Source organism: Somniosus microcephalus, chromosome 16, assembly GCF_052327205.1.
Source record: "Somniosus microcephalus isolate GS21.2 chromosome 16, FLI_Smic_1.0, whole genome shotgun sequence".
In the NCBI taxonomy this organism is placed as follows: domain Eukaryota; kingdom Metazoa; phylum Chordata; class Chondrichthyes; order Squaliformes; family Somniosidae; genus Somniosus; species Somniosus microcephalus.
Window position 1 is genome coordinate 44470501 of NC_141002.1, and position 16775 is coordinate 44487275.

Genomic DNA, 16775 nt, shown 5'->3' on the forward strand with positions numbered 1-16775 from the left:
ATAAGAGATTATAGTAATGAAGACTAAAAAAACTAGAGCTTTTTCACTGAAACAGTGGAGGTTAAGAAGGTTATTCAAATTATCTGTTAATTTGAATTGAAATTGTGCAAAAAAACTTTGAAAATGCATTAAAGATTTGTTGCTTAATTTGAACATTTTCATTTGACTCCTGGTTAATTTGAAATTGGATTTGAATTCTCACCCCAAAGGTCCTGACCTATGAAATCTTCTGCTTAATTTGAATTCAACCTAATTCAAGCAGGCCAGAGCAGCTTACCCTCCTGGACTATTCAATCTCATTTTGCTGCAACAGGCAACTGCATTCATCGAAGAGTTTGGAGGTGACCCTGTTTCTGCATCTTAAATCAGTGCTTCAAAAACTATGCTGGTCGACGTTTGGGGATGCAACTGATGTTACCACAAAAAGTGTCAACAACTGCATGCTTGATAAAATTCTGGAAATTTATCTCACTCTAAGCTCACTTCTTTTAATGCTGGTGGAAGTTGTCTTTTGAACCAGCTTCATCCAATCAGAATGCAGCGTTTATTAATGAAAACTGCTTAAATTGGAAAGTAGCTAAGCAGTGAATTGTGCTATAATAAAAACAGAAAATGCTGGAAATACTCAGCAGGTCAGGCAGCATCTGTGAAGAGAGAAACAGAGTTAACGTTTCAGGTCGATGACCTTTCGTCAGTGAATTGTGCTGATGGTTTTTGGTAGCGGGCCTGTGCGGGATGGGAAGGAAGCTACTGGGACTGACAATTACAGCCCCCACCCCGCCCCGTGTTTTTACGGTGCTGTTATTCCGGGTGATCGGCTACGTCCCTTTGATTGAAACATAGCATCGCAAAGCAGCAATGTCACCTTGAGAGTTGACACACTCGGCTCGCGGGAAGTGCCTGTGTCTGAAAGCAGGACCTTGCTATTTACACCGGAAATTCATCCCACCAGCAGAGTTCGCGGCTGCATCTGACACAGTTAAGGATCTCACACGGGCGCCAACGATCAACTCGGAAGCAGCGAACCTCGCTGAGCCCACGAGTTATCTGTTGTAACTGCCGGCAGACACGAGTTTTGAATCTATTGTCAGTGTTGATCAGGTAGTCCTGAAATCTGGATTGCTGACCGGCAGAGAAATTGTAGATGCGGTGGACAGGAATGCTGCTGCCTGCGGGAGTGAGAATGGAGAAGTGGTGCAAGTGAGTCGGAGCAGGCGGAGGTGGATGAAGCAGCCTGTACCATGGCCATGGTTTCCAGTTTGTGCGACGGCTGAGGAAGTGGACGATAACTAAGCCAGATGTGCCGATGGGACTTTTGTTTGGGCTACATTCTTGGTGGATGAATGTGCTTCTGGCAGAAAGCAACCCACGATTAGAGTTTTCTGTGAAATGACCAAATTTTGCGTTGCGCAACTTGTACAGTGTTCAAGTTGCAATAGTTGCTTTGATGTTTGATGGCATATGTTAGTGTTCTTGTAGTGTTTGGCTGTGCTGTTTAATTAAAATGACTCAATTTGAACTATTGGATAATTCATTTAAAAATCATTTTAAAATGACAGTAGACTCTACATGGATAAGACTTTGAAGAGAAAACAGGAGTTCGGGATGTCGGAGCCTTGGCCTCAGCTCAATATCTATATCGCACTAACCATTCCTTTATGCTGTTCAGTCATGCACTCACTGATATCAAAGCTTGCATTAAACAAAGTGCCACGTCAGTACTTGGAGGTCACAGGCAGAGCCGGATTAAGAATTCTTGGGGCCCTGGGCACTGAGAACATTCGGGGCCCCTCCGCACTGAGCCACCGCTCAACACCACCACCAAACGTGTGGTAAAATGCATGAAGAAATAGGCCTGGACAATTCATCCACACTGCACTAATATAGCAATTGATGTAACGTACTATGATTAAATGAAACTAATGAGCGGTTGTCTGCAGTTTTTCTGTTATGGGGAGTTCTAACAGGGGCCCGATATTTGTCTGGAGCCCCGTAGGTCCGAGCGATAGTCTGCCCTTAGCTGCATGGCACCAAGTTGTAATAAGGACTTATTGGTTACACGTCTTCTCTTTCTGAGCCTGAAGGTTTGCCAGGAGATGCTGAGTGAAGAGTCATTGATCAGGAGCAACCATGTACCTCTCACCAAACCCTGTCATTCAATCTCACTCTGACTAGCAAAAGCACAGATACATCCACACTGGGGGAATTTCCAAGTGGGTTTGAAGGCAGGACATTGAGAGCACCACCTGGCACAGGTGAGCAACTGGAGATGGTAGAAGAGAAGCTGGAATCACCTGGTTATTAAAGACGGTGCAGCAACAGAGAGACCTGGGGGTGTATGTACACAAGTCTTTGAAGGTGGCAGGGCAAGTTGAGAAGGCTGTTAAAAAGGCTTTATAAATAGAAGCATACAGTGCAAAAGTAAGGAAGCTATGCTAAACCTTTATCATCTCATGTGGCCTCGCTATACGCTCCGTATCCATCACCAATAAGGCAATCTCTGACCATTTCCTTACATCACTCTCTACCCGTTTCCCCTTCCCCCTCCTAAACCCACTTATTTTCATATCCGCCCCGGAAAAAAACTTTCCCTCAAGTCCCTTACCACTGCACTGTCTAATTCCCAACCACCTGGCCTTTGGCCTACAATTCTTCATGACATCTCTGCAGCTACTGACTTACTAAATCACACCCTCTCCACCACCTTTGATGCCCTTGTCTCCACTAAAATCATGAGACTCTCTTACCCTAGTCATTCCCCCGAAGTACCCCTCATCTCCACTCCCTTAAGTCCAAGAGATGCAGACTTGAACGTCTTTGGTGAATAACGGTCTAATCTTGGCTAGATGATATAAAGCACTATGCTCTCCATCGCTAAGACCGCCCATTATTCTAAGATCATCCAGGACGGCAAAAAATACACCAGGCTTCTCTTCACCACTAATCATCTTCTCAAACCACCCTCTTCTGCCTCCTCCTCCCTCACCTCCAACAATAAATGTGAGGAGACCAACTCCTGCTCCTTTGATCCCCTTCCTAGTCAACTCCTGACTACTCAACTGCATTTCCTTACCCCAGTGTTCTTGTTTACCATTAATAACCAAACAATTGGCATCTAGTGCCTTTAATGAAGGAAAACATCCCAAGGTATTTTGCAGCAGAATAAAAGCTTTAGATGGTCAGCATTTATGGATGATTTTGGAGAGGTGATCAAAAATTTGGCCAGATAGATTAATTTTGAGAAAGCTTTAAAAAGTGGGGAAGGAAGTAGAGTCAGAGGGGTTTGGGAGGGTGTTCCAATGAGTAGAGCCAAGGAGCTGAAGGTGGATTGGAAGGAGGAGATTGTACAGGACGCCAGAGGATGCAAGAGGACAAGGGCAGCAGGTGCATGGGAGCACCACCACCTGCAAGTCACACACCATCCTGACTTGGAAATATATCACCGTTCCTTCATCATCGCTGGCTCAAAATCTTGGAATAAACGCTGGCCCTGCCAGCGACGCCCACATCCAATGAATTAATAAAAAAAAGAGATGTAAGTTTGCAGAGGTAGGGTGGGGTGAGGCCATGAAGAAATGTGTAGATGAAGACAAGGATTTTAAATGTGATCCACTGGGGGATGACGAGCTGTTGTAGGGCAGTGAGGATGGGAAAACAAGACTTAGTGCAGAACAGGATGCAAGCAGTGAGGTTTTGGATGGTTTGGCACTTACGGAAGATGGAGATTTGGAGGGCAGCAAAAAGGCCAAAGGAGAAGTCAAGATGAAAGCTTAGATAAGAATTTTAGTAGCAGTGTTGGTAAGGTAGGGCGGTAGCAATGTTGAAGCTAGAAGTAAGAACTCTTAATGGATCGCATGTGGGGTTCGAAACTCAGCCATGGGTAGAATAAAATGCTGAGGTTGTGTACAATCTGGTTCAAGCTGAGTGAATAGCCAGGGAAGGAGATCGAGTCAATGACAAGAAGGCAGAGGGTTTGATTCATTGATAAAAAAACAAGTTCTGTTCTGTGAATCCTCGTAAATCCCAAGTCTGTAAATTCTACTACTCCGCACTATTACCAAAATTCATCTGACGCCCAATCACGAAGCAAAATAGGTTTACATCCCCTTGACTTTTAATTTAGAGAACTCATAAACGGAAATAGCCTTGTGTTCTAAAGAAATGTAATCTCGTATAATTAAGAGCAAAGGCACTGGACTTAACTTTCAAAATCTGTTTTTTTAATGACCAACACAATTCCGGTTCCAGTGTTGAACAAAATGAATGTTTCTTACTGGATCTTCAAAGTCAATGGTCCGCCCTAAGGATTCTTCCGCGATGCCAGCAAATGTGTTCTTAATTACACGCTCCAATGACATTTAATATCGTTTACCCTCATAACTCGATTATTTAAAAGTCCAGTTCGCAACTGCAAAGTAATTGTTGCGTTTATTTCAATGTTCTGGAGAGTGCTGTATATTTGTTCCCCGGCTGCATCTAACATCAACCGAATGGGAGAAAAAGAGCGTCAATCGCTTGTTTTCTGTCTGTACAACAGCCTGCTTAATATACTCCCAAATATCACATCCATATCAGTTCCCTGAAAGCCCATTCAAAACTCGTCGTCCTGTGACTCTCTGAAAAGACGAGAGGATGGCAATCATTCTGGTCTCAACTCCACACAAACCTATTGGGTAGAATAATTAGAAAAAAGGAGATGCTCACCCGGATCTTTGGACATCCTTTCAATTCAGGTTGCTCGTCTTCAAATCTCTTCCCATTCCATGGCAACAAGCGGTTTCAAAATAGATTTCAATGTAATGTAATTCATTGTCATTTTTGATACTAGATTGGCTGAGCTATGCTGTACTTGTTCACAGTGACTGATATTCACGTTACCACGTTAAAGGCAGCTGTCTACACGGAAAAGTTTTGGCGAAATCAAAAAAGTCATAGCGTCTCTGACAAGTGATGTGATCGCGGCCCCACTTCCCGCTCCGGCACCTGTGAGAGTCCTTCTTCAAACGTTTAGAATAGAAAATGCTCTAACAGTGTGTGGAATTCTACATTTAGATACAGCATGAATGAAAAGTTGGATTAATATTAAATGCTTCCTGAAAATCCAAATGACACTGGGGAGGGGGCGTTCGACAGTTCTGGAAAAGTAAAATATTAAAAAATGCTCGAATGTTATGCAACTAATTTAAGGTGTCTTGGTGCCGAAAAAGATCGAAAAGAGCATTTGTTGTTATTTTGATCCATTTACTCCAGAGACTTTTTTTTAATGAAAACGTTTTGTTGGGAAGTTCTCCTTCTCCTCGAGGTAGTTTCTCGGCGATGTTCTCGGAAATGAAGCGGTTAATATTCAGAATATAACCAGCTTCACATCCGCTCAGCCGCACAGTGAAACAGGATGAATGGATGTTGGAGAAAAGAGGGACTCACATTTAACCATTTTCCAAATTACGTTGGGTGTGTTTTCTGGAATGATGCGGTTTGCCAGCGGCGCCAAATACACTGAATTAAAATGCTTGAAATAACTAAATCCTAAAATAACGCCAAAATACAGCAATTAGTCTGTCTGTTTGAAAAGCAGCAAATCCACCAATGTGGTGACCTTCACGGTAAACAAGCTGCGCTCCACACCATCTCAAAGGTTTTGTGAGCGAGTTTTAAAATACTCCATTCGAAATAGCGCAGGCTATAAGTAAAGGAGAGACTGTCCTTCATTCTGACCCGTTACAAAATTAGCGACAGTCCAAAGAAGAGAACGATATTTTCTGGATATACGCCCAGATCCTTGAAGATGCGGCGTTAGGGGGTTTAACTCTGCTCTGTGGACGGCCTGTCTGCTCTTTGTCTTTAAACTGGGGCTTTGAAGTTAATGAGCTAATGCTTCAGAAACAGAATTTTACACACGGAAATTGAAGAGACCAAGGGCCAGGTGACGACGGGATTGTAAAGTATGTTCATGTTTCCAAATGTCTTATGTTTGAATAACTTTTCCACTTACCTGTATTATCTAGTTTAAATAGGACAGCGCCACCTTAGGACGTGGAGGCATATCGAAATGGTTTCTCGTGGGGTTATTTGGGAAGGAGGACACTGAATAATCCCACTGGAATAGTAGGATGTACAATGGTACTAAGTCTAATGGTAACCTGGGGTGTACATGGCACTGACAGATGAGTAATACAAACACGGCTGAAGGACAAACTCCATAGGATCTAATCTCTATAGAATCATGGAAAGAAGCCATTATCTTAAATTCCAGTTCACCTTGGCATTGATTTATTACAGTGCACACCTCTCATGCATGTGTCAGCTTGGATCAGTAATATTACTCTGGCCTGAGTCTGATGGTTGTGGACTCAAGCTCGATTACAGGACTTGAGAGCACATAAGTACTGAGAGAATGCTACACTGGTGGAGGTGCCATCTTTGAGAGGAGACGCTAAACCTAGGCCTATCTGGCTGCTCAGGTGGCCAAAGATCCCATAGCCTTATACTATGAACAGGAAGCTCTCCAGAGGCCCTGGCCAATATTTAACTCTCAAGCATTATTTCCGCGTTTGCCTACATAATAGTAGTGCCTACATTTCAAGTAACTCATTGCGTGTAAAGCCTTTTGGGACGTGAGCGGTGCTATCTGTATTCTGTATATATTATATATATATAAGTTCTTGCTTTCGGAATTACTGCAGCACCATGTTTGACCGCCATTGAGTTACACCATTTAAGAATATGTACTACGGAAAGTCTATTGCACAAAATAGTTTATTTGCCAAAGTTGTCCTTTGTATCAACAATGAAATTGTTTATGGCTACTTTGAGTGCAACCTCGGTGACAACAAACTGATTATAAACCAGCCTTTAAAACAACTCCGACTCTTCCCCGGTTCCAGTAGAAGCTACACTTGTATCAATAAAACAGCTCCAGTCTCATGAAGAGGAAGCTCCGATAAGAGTTGAGTTCATCAGGAGTTTATAATGTGAGGACGCACTGTTACTATGCTGTGGACTGTTGCGCATTTAACAGTTTACAAATGGCGATAGGCTGCAAAGTGCTATAATTAAATCTATTGACAGTATTGTTATACTTTTTCGATTAAACATATTTTACATTGTTATCACTTCCTCCTGTCCATTTCTGTAATATAAACAATGCAACTAATCTACTCACTTCTGATAGACTTTGATTCATTCCCGGATATTAGATATCTCGAATGCTCAGTTTCTGTTCTACTCCTTATCTTCCAATGATCCGTTTCCTGATAAAGGTTGAGTAACTCGATTTATTTTATGAAATACCCATAAAATATTGTTACACACATACATGTACACTTTCCATAACGGTCTCCCCTTTTAAAAATAATAGGAATTTAAGGATTAATCTCACCTGAAATAGACAAACAAACCACCTCAGATTCATTGCACTGGAACACTATTTCATCGCACCTGCACCGTGATGATCTTTGTCATTGTACAAATTGAGAGCATGATTCTGTGCTGCAACTGTGGGATGTGCTGGTTTTGGGGAGCTCTACTCTTTGTTTCAACGTAACAAACTACAGGAGGAAAAAAACTGCATTTGTTCCTGCTGTGATCCCAAACTAGAAATCGCATTCTATCACTGGTGTGTGACCTGGCCCCGCCATTCCAAAACCATCCAGTATTTCGTTCGCTGCTTCAATCACAAAAAACGAAATCCGAACGCTAACTTGGCAGCAGAGATCAGACTAGATGGCGAGATAGACCGGTTCCAGGGGTTGCTTTTGATTATTCTTGTACATAAAGTGTACATTTCTTTGATATTTATTACTTGTTTACCTGATGAATTCGTACCATCGGCAACTTTGTTTATACCCACCCAATATCATTGATTGTAGCACATGTTGGTTTGCCACGTATTGTGTAACAGCTATTGCTTCGACACAAATGAATTGTAACCTTTTATTTAATAAACTCGTCAAGAACATATTTTTTGAAACCTGGCTAGATAAGTTACATTACAACACACGTTACAACAGTGACTACACTCCAAAAGTACTTCATTGGCTGTAAAGCGCTTTGGGACGTCCGGTGGTCGTGAAAGGCGCGATAACAATGCAAGTCTTTCTTTATAAGAGGTGTAACATATATCACTCCTCCAAAAATAAACCTGTGTAAAATGTAATTGGTGTAATTAAAACAATTGTAATAACGATCTTCCATTTGCGAAGTCTTATGCGGCCATTTTCTTTAATTCAAACGTTAAATATCCCTAAATTATTCAATAATATATAAAGAGGATCGTTCATATGCCAGTTGATATATCGTATAGTCTCCACAAAATGGACCAGTAGGCGTTATTTAAAGATAAAGGGAATAATAATGTTATATTTTGTGAAATTAATATAAATTCATTGATTAGCAAAAAATATATTTCTCCAAATTCGTTTCTCATTGGAACGTAGGTGTGTATTTTCCTGAACTTCGCCTTTTAAGCACAACAGGAAGCCCAATCTCCTTCTACAAAAGATCCAGTAAAAGTGTTGGGATATCTCTTTCGCAATGCCATGTGGTTTATATGTAGATAGAACAAACAGAGGAAATTATTGACTGGCCCATCAAGATAATGCATTAATCACAAATGAACAAGGAGCAAGGCACACGGTGTAAGTTGGCCCATTTGTTTGTATATAAGTACAAATACTGTTGTGTATAGACCTGTATGCAGACATGCTTATATCCATGTAGGCGTGTCCTATAATCATGTTTGCGTATTTCAGCTGTAGATATGTTTGTCTGTACATATACATGTATGTGCAAGTATAAATCTGTGTGCTCGTGTATTCGCGCGCATATATAGTAGAACTCTATATATAGATAAATATAAAATACATTTCATTACAGTATATAACAGTCCTCCAAAGCAGCACAATACCGTACTTAAGAATAAACTATTGTCTTTGAGTAACACAGCTGATCAATAAATTGGAAGCCTATGTTCTCGAACACACGTCGTTTCACAGGGAAATACGAATCTGACCACGAAAAGATAATTAGCGAATTCGCTTCCTAAAGAAGTCTTCAAAAGAGACTTAAACATATTGCAAAGGTGTTCAGGAAATTTAGAACTGTTCAAAATTGCTGTAAAAATTGAGGGAAATTCAAGTTTATTCTGATATGAAATTCGCTGGTATTCACTTTGTTAGAAAGGCAGGGATAAAATGTTCCACAATTCTGTCAACAGACTGGGAGGTCCAATTTTACCCCGGTCAATCGGAAAGCCTCGGATAAAGATTTCAAGTGAAAGAAACTTAAGCAAAATCGCGTCGGAAAGCTCGGTTATGGGCACTGAACGGACGAGATAACCGAAACATTTGGATGATTTCGGAAATGTGGATGGGTACAGGACAGGCGGTGTGTGTGGCGGAGGGATGGCTGGGGAATTTGTGATGGTGAAGTGTTTTTAATTGCTTTTAACTGCTTTATTCAGGTATTATTTTCTACTTATTGTTATTGTTGGGGCGAATGAGCACAAGGTTATAACACGACCAATACCTAAAATAGAGTACCCCGAAACTCGGGAACTCTAATCTTCCCGGATTTCATTTGCAGTTTCAACCCTGATAAAAATGTATCAATACTAACTCCCCCTCCCCTCTAGTTTTTTAAAGCTTTGACAGTAATACTACATTTGTTTTGTTGTGAATGACTTTAATTTATATTTGAGATCCGGGCCAGTCTCGCTTTAAGGCGTTAACCTGTCACTGGGCTGCGCGCAGGGCGGCGGGGACGGCGAGTGCGCAGGCGCGGCTCTCTGTCTCAGGTAGCCGTGTGAAGTCAGCCGGACTCCGGGAGCAGCGCTTGGCTGAAACCAGTCTGCTCAACTTCAGCAGCTTGACCTCCAGCCACCGGACCTCGGCACACGGGCGAGGACAATGTCTCCTGCACAAAGATCAAGCAGCAACCAGTCGAGCTTCCACTGATCCAAAAAGGGGTGGAGAGAGGGGAAAGCGCCAGCTAGATAAGGCAGAGTTCCTTTTTAAACAAAAAAATAAGGCAGGAAAAAAAAAAGTTTTTGAAAACTTTTGCGCTACTTTGCAGAAGTTCGCACGTTCAACTATAAGTGTACTTCAGAGATATACCTGCCCCCCGGGGGGCTGAGAGTGACCGTCGGCTCAACGCGATTCTTGGACTGCTGGATGTGTTACTTTGTCAAAGTGAGGGGTGCATGTGTGGACCAAAATAGCCAGTTAGTGGAAACTGGGAACTCGAGAAGAGATCCGAGTGATCGCAGCTGGGAGCATTGGAAGTGGGGATTGAATCGATTTGCTGCCGCTGGAGAAGGTTACTAAAAAAAAAACGCCCGGGAGAGAAGGTACTTTGTGTGAGCCTTGTGATTTGTTTCAAGTGGGCTCACGTTTTCAGCATTTTCTTCAGCAATTCATGTGACAGCCAGTTTGTGAAATGGCTGAACCGCGTTACAACCGAGCCGGGCTCTGACAGACAAGGCTGGCAAACAAAGATACACAAACAACACGGAATTGATGAAGTGACACTCGATTTGAAAACAAATAATAGCTCAGTCCCTCAGGTAAAATAGCCTGCGTCCAGAGGGAAGGTACAATAACAATAATTCAAATACAAAACAAAAGTAAAAACTTGCAAAACCAAAAGCTAACTTCAGTCATAAGACAAAAGTGGAATAAAGAAGTACAGGACGGAAAGTAACAGAGTTGCAGAAAAAAACTAACAAGCAGTAATAAGGGGGAGAGATCGGCTGAATGTGTGTGAGGGGGAAGTGAGAACGAGTGGAGTTCAAGGATTGGTACGTCTGCCGGATCTCTTTATGTGCTGGTGTTGGTGTGGAGTTATGGATCTAAACCTGAAAGAGTTTCAATAACAGGTGCAACATGCTCACACAAGCCAGCTCCATTCCTCTTACTGCCCTGGACTCCTGAGAACCAACTGCTTCATGGTGACTTTGTTGGCTTCTTCATCCTGAGAATTTTACTGCTTTCCAATAGAAGAACTCTGATTAACCGCAAGAGCCTGGATATTTCCCAGTAATCCTGACCCTGAACATGCAGGTGAGTGAGTGTTCACCTCCCCTCTGGTCAGTTGCTTTTAATGAAGCGAGAGATGTGAAAATGAATGAGAAGTATTTATTATGGATGAACATAAAACGTTAGATTGGTATTGAAAATGGTCGTCTTGTCACTAAATTGTTTGCACTTGACAGCAGAATGCTGCAGAGTGGATGCAGTATTGTTCTCCTGTTACATAGGTGTTTATTTTACTTTGTTTGGAGTGTGTGTTTGGAGAGTTGAAACAGAACATTGATAAGATGCCTTTATCACTCAACCCATCTATCTTACCTCTCCCAATCTGGGACTACTTTCCCCCTATACTGCATTTAGTTTTTCATTGCCCCAGTGAATGTCATTTTACTTTTGCCCCTAATTGTTCTATCGCTGTTCTTTTACTTCTGAGTTCACGCCTTCATAAGTACTGGGAAAGAATTTCATGCAAACTGTAATCTCAATAGACGTGGAATAATAATAATCTCAACCTCTATAAAGCAAATATCTGCTTTAGTGGAATTCAGTTGTATTTGAGCTGCAACGTTTAAAGCTCTTCTCAATGTCTAATTCACAACAATGCCTTGCCTTTACAGACAGTTTACCTTCCTGTGTTCCATACATTTGTTCAAATATTACATGAACATTTTTAAATGTTAGTTCATTCTTCGACTTTAAGTAAGGAATAAAGTGTTCCAAGTACTCTTGTGTTGTTCCTCCTACCTACACACACTTGTCTGATTTGAACTTTGCTGCGTCCTACTTTTCTCTATAGTGCATATAATCTCTGGCGGTTCCATGTACCAACATATCTGTCGGTAGTTTTCAAGTCTAATAGAAGATTAACTCAGTGAGTTCTCATTTTGAGGACATTTGGATCCACGACGACCCTGCTCCCCTCAAAAAAAAATCTACGGCTGCTGAAGGAAGACAAACCATTAACGGAGCGACTGATTTTAAATGGAAGAAGCGAATTTCTCCTTGGGAACTGACATTGACACACATGTGCCTTACAGCTGTAATGTGGTAGGCTTTGGTTGGTTGCGAAGGGGGAGGCTGGCTGTGCCTGGTGGTTGTTATATTGGTTGGAAGGGATAAGAACATTAACTACCGCATGCTTAAATTGAAAGAGTGGAGTGACAGGCGATCTCTGCTGGTTTCAGTGATCGGGGTACGATCCATGAAATTGATCTCTTTGTGTGCGTGAAGGGGAGGGGGAGGGGGAGGCCCTGAGTCGGTTTACAGACCCCCCTCCATCTGATTTAGCCCATGTTCCCTTGGGGTGGTGGGGGGATAGGCCTGTAATGTGTCCGGATCAGTCCGGGTGAAAGCCCTGTAATGTGTCCGGATCAGTCCGGGGGAAAGCCCTGTAATGTGTCCGGATCAGTCCGGGGGAAAGCCCTGTAATGTGTCCGGATCAGTCCGGGGGAAAGCCCTGTAATGTGTCCGGATCAGTCCGGGTGAAAGCCCTGTAATGTGTCCGGATCAGTCCGAGTGAAAGCCCTGTAATGTGTCCGGATCAGTCCGGGTGAAAGCCCTGTAATGTGTCCGGATCAGTCCGGGTGAAAGCCCTGTAATGTGTCCGGATCAGTCCGGGTGAAAGCCCTGTAATGTGTCCGGATCAGTCCGGGTGAAAGCCCTGTAATGTGTCCGGATCAGTCCGAGTGAAAGCCCTGTAATGTGTCCGGATCAGTCCGAGTGAAAGCCCTGTAATGTGTCCGGATCAGTCCGGGTGAAAGCCCTGTAATGTGTCCGGATCAGTCCGGGTGAAAGCCCTGTAATGTGTCCGGATCAGTCCGGGTGAAAGCCCTGTAATGTGTCCGGATCAGTCCGGGTGAAAGCCCTGTAATGTGTCCGGATCAGTCCGGGTGAAAGCCCTGTAATGTGTCCGGATCAGTCCGGGTGAAAGCCCTGTAATGTGTCCGGATCAGTCCGGGTGAAAGCCCTGTAATGTGTCCGGATCAGTCCGTGGCTCCAGCACGTTTTCTGGCAGATTGAAATGCTTTGTGAAGCAATTTAAACAAGAACATGCCGAGCTCGGGAATACCACTCTCAAAATGTCGCGTAACACGAAAAGGGCCAGCTCCGGGCGCTTACAGGAGAGAAGGGTTTCGCACAACTTTTCATGGGAGGCTTTGTAAGAACTAGCGTTACATTCGTGCTTATTGAGTGCGAGTGTAAAGTGGTTATTATATTTAAACCTTTCTTTCGATAGTTACTAACCATCAGACTGCTAAGTAACTTCGAATAGCGCGGAAGTACAGTTTTTTGTGTAATATAATACAATATATTTCTATAACCAATGAAGTGGTCATCACCAAGTACTTTAAACTTTAATTTCTTTGTAAAGGCTGCAGAAGTTATTTCCCGACGTGCGGTTCCACACTAAACTAAAGATAGGTGAAGCGTGTAGGTATTTTAAATGGTTCAGATGAAGTCAATAAAGGGGATGATGTTGCCCAGTATTGATTCAAACCAGATCTGCGTTAAGTCAGACCGCGGGCCCTGATCCAGACAAGACCCCCTCCCTTTCCCTCCCCCTCCCGAGCAAAGGGCTCCCCACTCCCGGCACACCAGCGCTGCCTTCTCATCTCGCCAGGGTGTGAAAGTCGCGGAGCTGGGCGACCAGCTTCAGGGCAGCACTCCGCCATCACCGGCGCTTCTGAAAGGCGACACAGAACTCGAATGGAGAGAGATTGGTGTGTTTTAGTGCACAATACATCATTCTCATCGTGTGCTCACTCACTATTCATGGCTATGATTTAGAAAAAACACTTTTTTATGCCAAACTAATTGTACTGGATCCATTTATTCCGATTGCGCCCAGTTGAATGGTTTATCTGTATAATGAAGAGAGGCGCGGGCGATCCGCAGTGTCTTTTCACGCACCAGGTCTTGCAGATTTTGGAGACATTCTCGATGATTTCACATCGTATTTTGTAAGTAGGCAGAAGTTTAATTAGCACAGACTGAGATGCGGTTAGGCAAAGGGGTCGATAGAAGTGTAAAACAAGTAGTTTAACATCGGGCATTTTCCATGGAGTGAATCAGCATTGCTTTAACTAAGGGCATTAATTGAAGTGATGGGTGTATAACATGCACTCAGGTGAACCCACCACCAGTCATTTCTGTCAGATCAAAGAGAGTTTAAATATGCGAGTGGCCCAAACTCATCCAGCAGAGCACTGAATGAGGGGGAAAGGGAGACTCCAGAAACCAATCGTACCCAGGTTCTCCAACACCAAGTTCATTCATCCGCAAAACTTCCCGAGTTCGCGTGATCGGATTTCAAAAAGTACAGAAATCCCAGAGCTAACCTGTAGCGAATGTTGCCTCTCGCTGGCAGAACTCTGTTACTGCAGCTCTTTCCTGGCCGGATTGGGATTTGGGGAAAGAAGTTTTTCCTCCCCGTGTTTAAAGTGGTTACCTAGTTCTGTGTGATAATCAGTTCGAAGAACGAATTCATTTCAAAAGGAACATTTAACTGTAAAGCAATGAATATTGACACCGAAAAGTAAACCGCATAAATGATTAATATCTGTTTGTTTAATTCACGGGTCAAATCGCAAAGTATCATCCATTTCCCGTTATATATAAATCTTGATCGAGTCGCACAATCCCAATTTATCACCAGTCCTCCCATTACACATAAATTCTCTTCCAATTACTCGATTTCAATGTCCCATCCGCTCCCATGACAGAAAAACTCCGATCCAATTACACAGTTGCCGTTGTTCCATCTACATCCATTCACAGAACTCCTGATTAACTGGTGTCATCCCTTTGTACCATCAATACTACTTTAAAGCTATCTTGATCTGGCTTAGTTGGAATTGTGCTGCCTGGTGTGAAATTCAGCCACACAGACCAGGAATGTCCACAGTTCAATCCCCAGCCAGTGCTACATCAGCTGATGGTGTGGGGATTTCCCTTCACATTCCTGGGCTTGAGAAGTGAAAACTAGCCAAGCTCCTGCTCTTGCTCAGGACCCAGTGACCCCTGTTGGACGGTGCAATTGCCTGACTGCTGCGTGAGGACAGGATTGGGCTCAGCTGTGATGCCACCAGTGGTCAGAGAAGCCTGCCAGCACTTGTTTAGTCTCGCACACGAAGAACGACAACTTGCATGAGATGCTGGAGGTTGGCCGGTAGCTGTAGAACATACATCCGCATGAGTCAGCTTCAGTAGAGGAGGGGAAAACACCAAACAAAAAAACTCCTGATGAAGTCACAATATATCTTCCCTATTCAGTTATTATACCATAAAAGGAACAATCTTGACGTCGCCAGAGAATCTGAGTAGAGATATACTTCTGATATGGCTACCAAATTTATGAGGAAATTAGTTTAGCTTTTATTAATAGATAAAGTTTATGGTAGAATGCATACTTACATTTGACAATCTCCATTGGCTCCCTGTTCTCCAAAGCACACAATTCAAAATCCTCATCCTCGTTTATAAATCCCTGACTGACCTAATTCTTCCCTATTTCTGCAACGTCCTCCAGCCATGGATCCCAGTCTGTACCCTTCAGCCTCAGAATTACTTCCGTAAACCTCTTTGCTGTACAGGTACTACTTTCCTGTACATCTTTAAAAGCTTCCTCACAACATCCTGCTCAAAACCTATCTTTTCAACCGTGCTTTTGGTTTACCGCTCTACATTACTACAACAACAACAACATTTCAACACTTCATTGGCTGTGAAGCACTTTGGGATGTCCTGGACATGGAAAGGACTATTTAAATGAAAGTTTCTCTTCTCTTCCTCCTCCTCCTCTTTCTCTTCTTCATCCTCCTCCTCTTTCTCCTCTTCTTCCGTGGCATCTATTCCTCTTTAAACCGCCTTGGGATATTTTGTGTAAATCACTATACAAATGTAAGTTGTTATGAATGTATAACTGCCTGCATCAGAAGAGCTTCATTCACTAGCGTTCAAATGCTGATTACATTTTAATGTTTACAGAGAGAGCTGACTGTCTTGTTGGCTCTCTGCTGGCTGTAAGAATTGAAAAAAATGAAGGTTGGAGCATTTGCAACTTTTAATCTTCACTTTGCTACAATGGGTTGTAAAGCTAAAGCTGTGTTAGATTGTATCTTTTACCTATATGTGCTTTGGGTGGTTTCACATTTGAACTACGCTTCACACTGTTTGCACTGATGCAGACCATTTACTTTTACTGACCTATAAGCATGTGAGTGAATTGGAGCAGTTTTTGTTTGTGTATGCGTTGGTGACTGTGTATGTACATGTGTGTTAATGAGCATGAATAAGTGATTGAATGCATGAGCATACTAGTGAGTTCAGTCTAAGTTATATCTGAATGTCTTGAACTCATGATAAGATGTCCAAATCATGAATAAAACTGAACAAGAACAGAATGATGCTAGTTAAATGAGGCCATTATTAAATAAAGAGTCAATGAGATCACTTGAACAGGACTGGAAACAGAAGTGAGATATTAAAAGAGAACATTTTCTGTGTAATACTGGCCATTAAAAATAATCAAACCCAAATAATATGAACATTACTGTAATTTTAGGATTATTATTAAACACATGAAAGGCCAATGCATCTTGCCTATATTTTGCCTACATCAACTGACTTTAACTGTACTTCCTAGGGTTCCTGCCCAGATTACAAAGTCTAAACAAAGATTAATTACAGTGCAGTTATATTGCCACTTTCACATCAATGCAAAGTGGTTTCACCAAAGTACATTACTAC

The 16775-nt window shown here is 42.5% G+C and overlaps 1 protein-coding gene across 1 annotated transcript in view; it reads left to right on the top strand.

Annotated features, from left to right (window-relative positions):
- Positions 1-9781: 9781 nt before the first annotated feature.
- wnt5b (wingless-type MMTV integration site family, member 5b) overlaps positions 9782-16775 on the top strand; it is a 154893-nt gene continuing 147899 nt past the window's right edge. Inside the window, exon 1 of the mRNA XM_086008895.1 lies at positions 9782-11057. Within this exon, the coding sequence (XP_085865021.1) occupies positions 11052-11057 (6 nt within the window). The 5' untranslated portion in view covers positions 9782-11051. The remainder of the gene's footprint in view (positions 11058-16775) is intronic.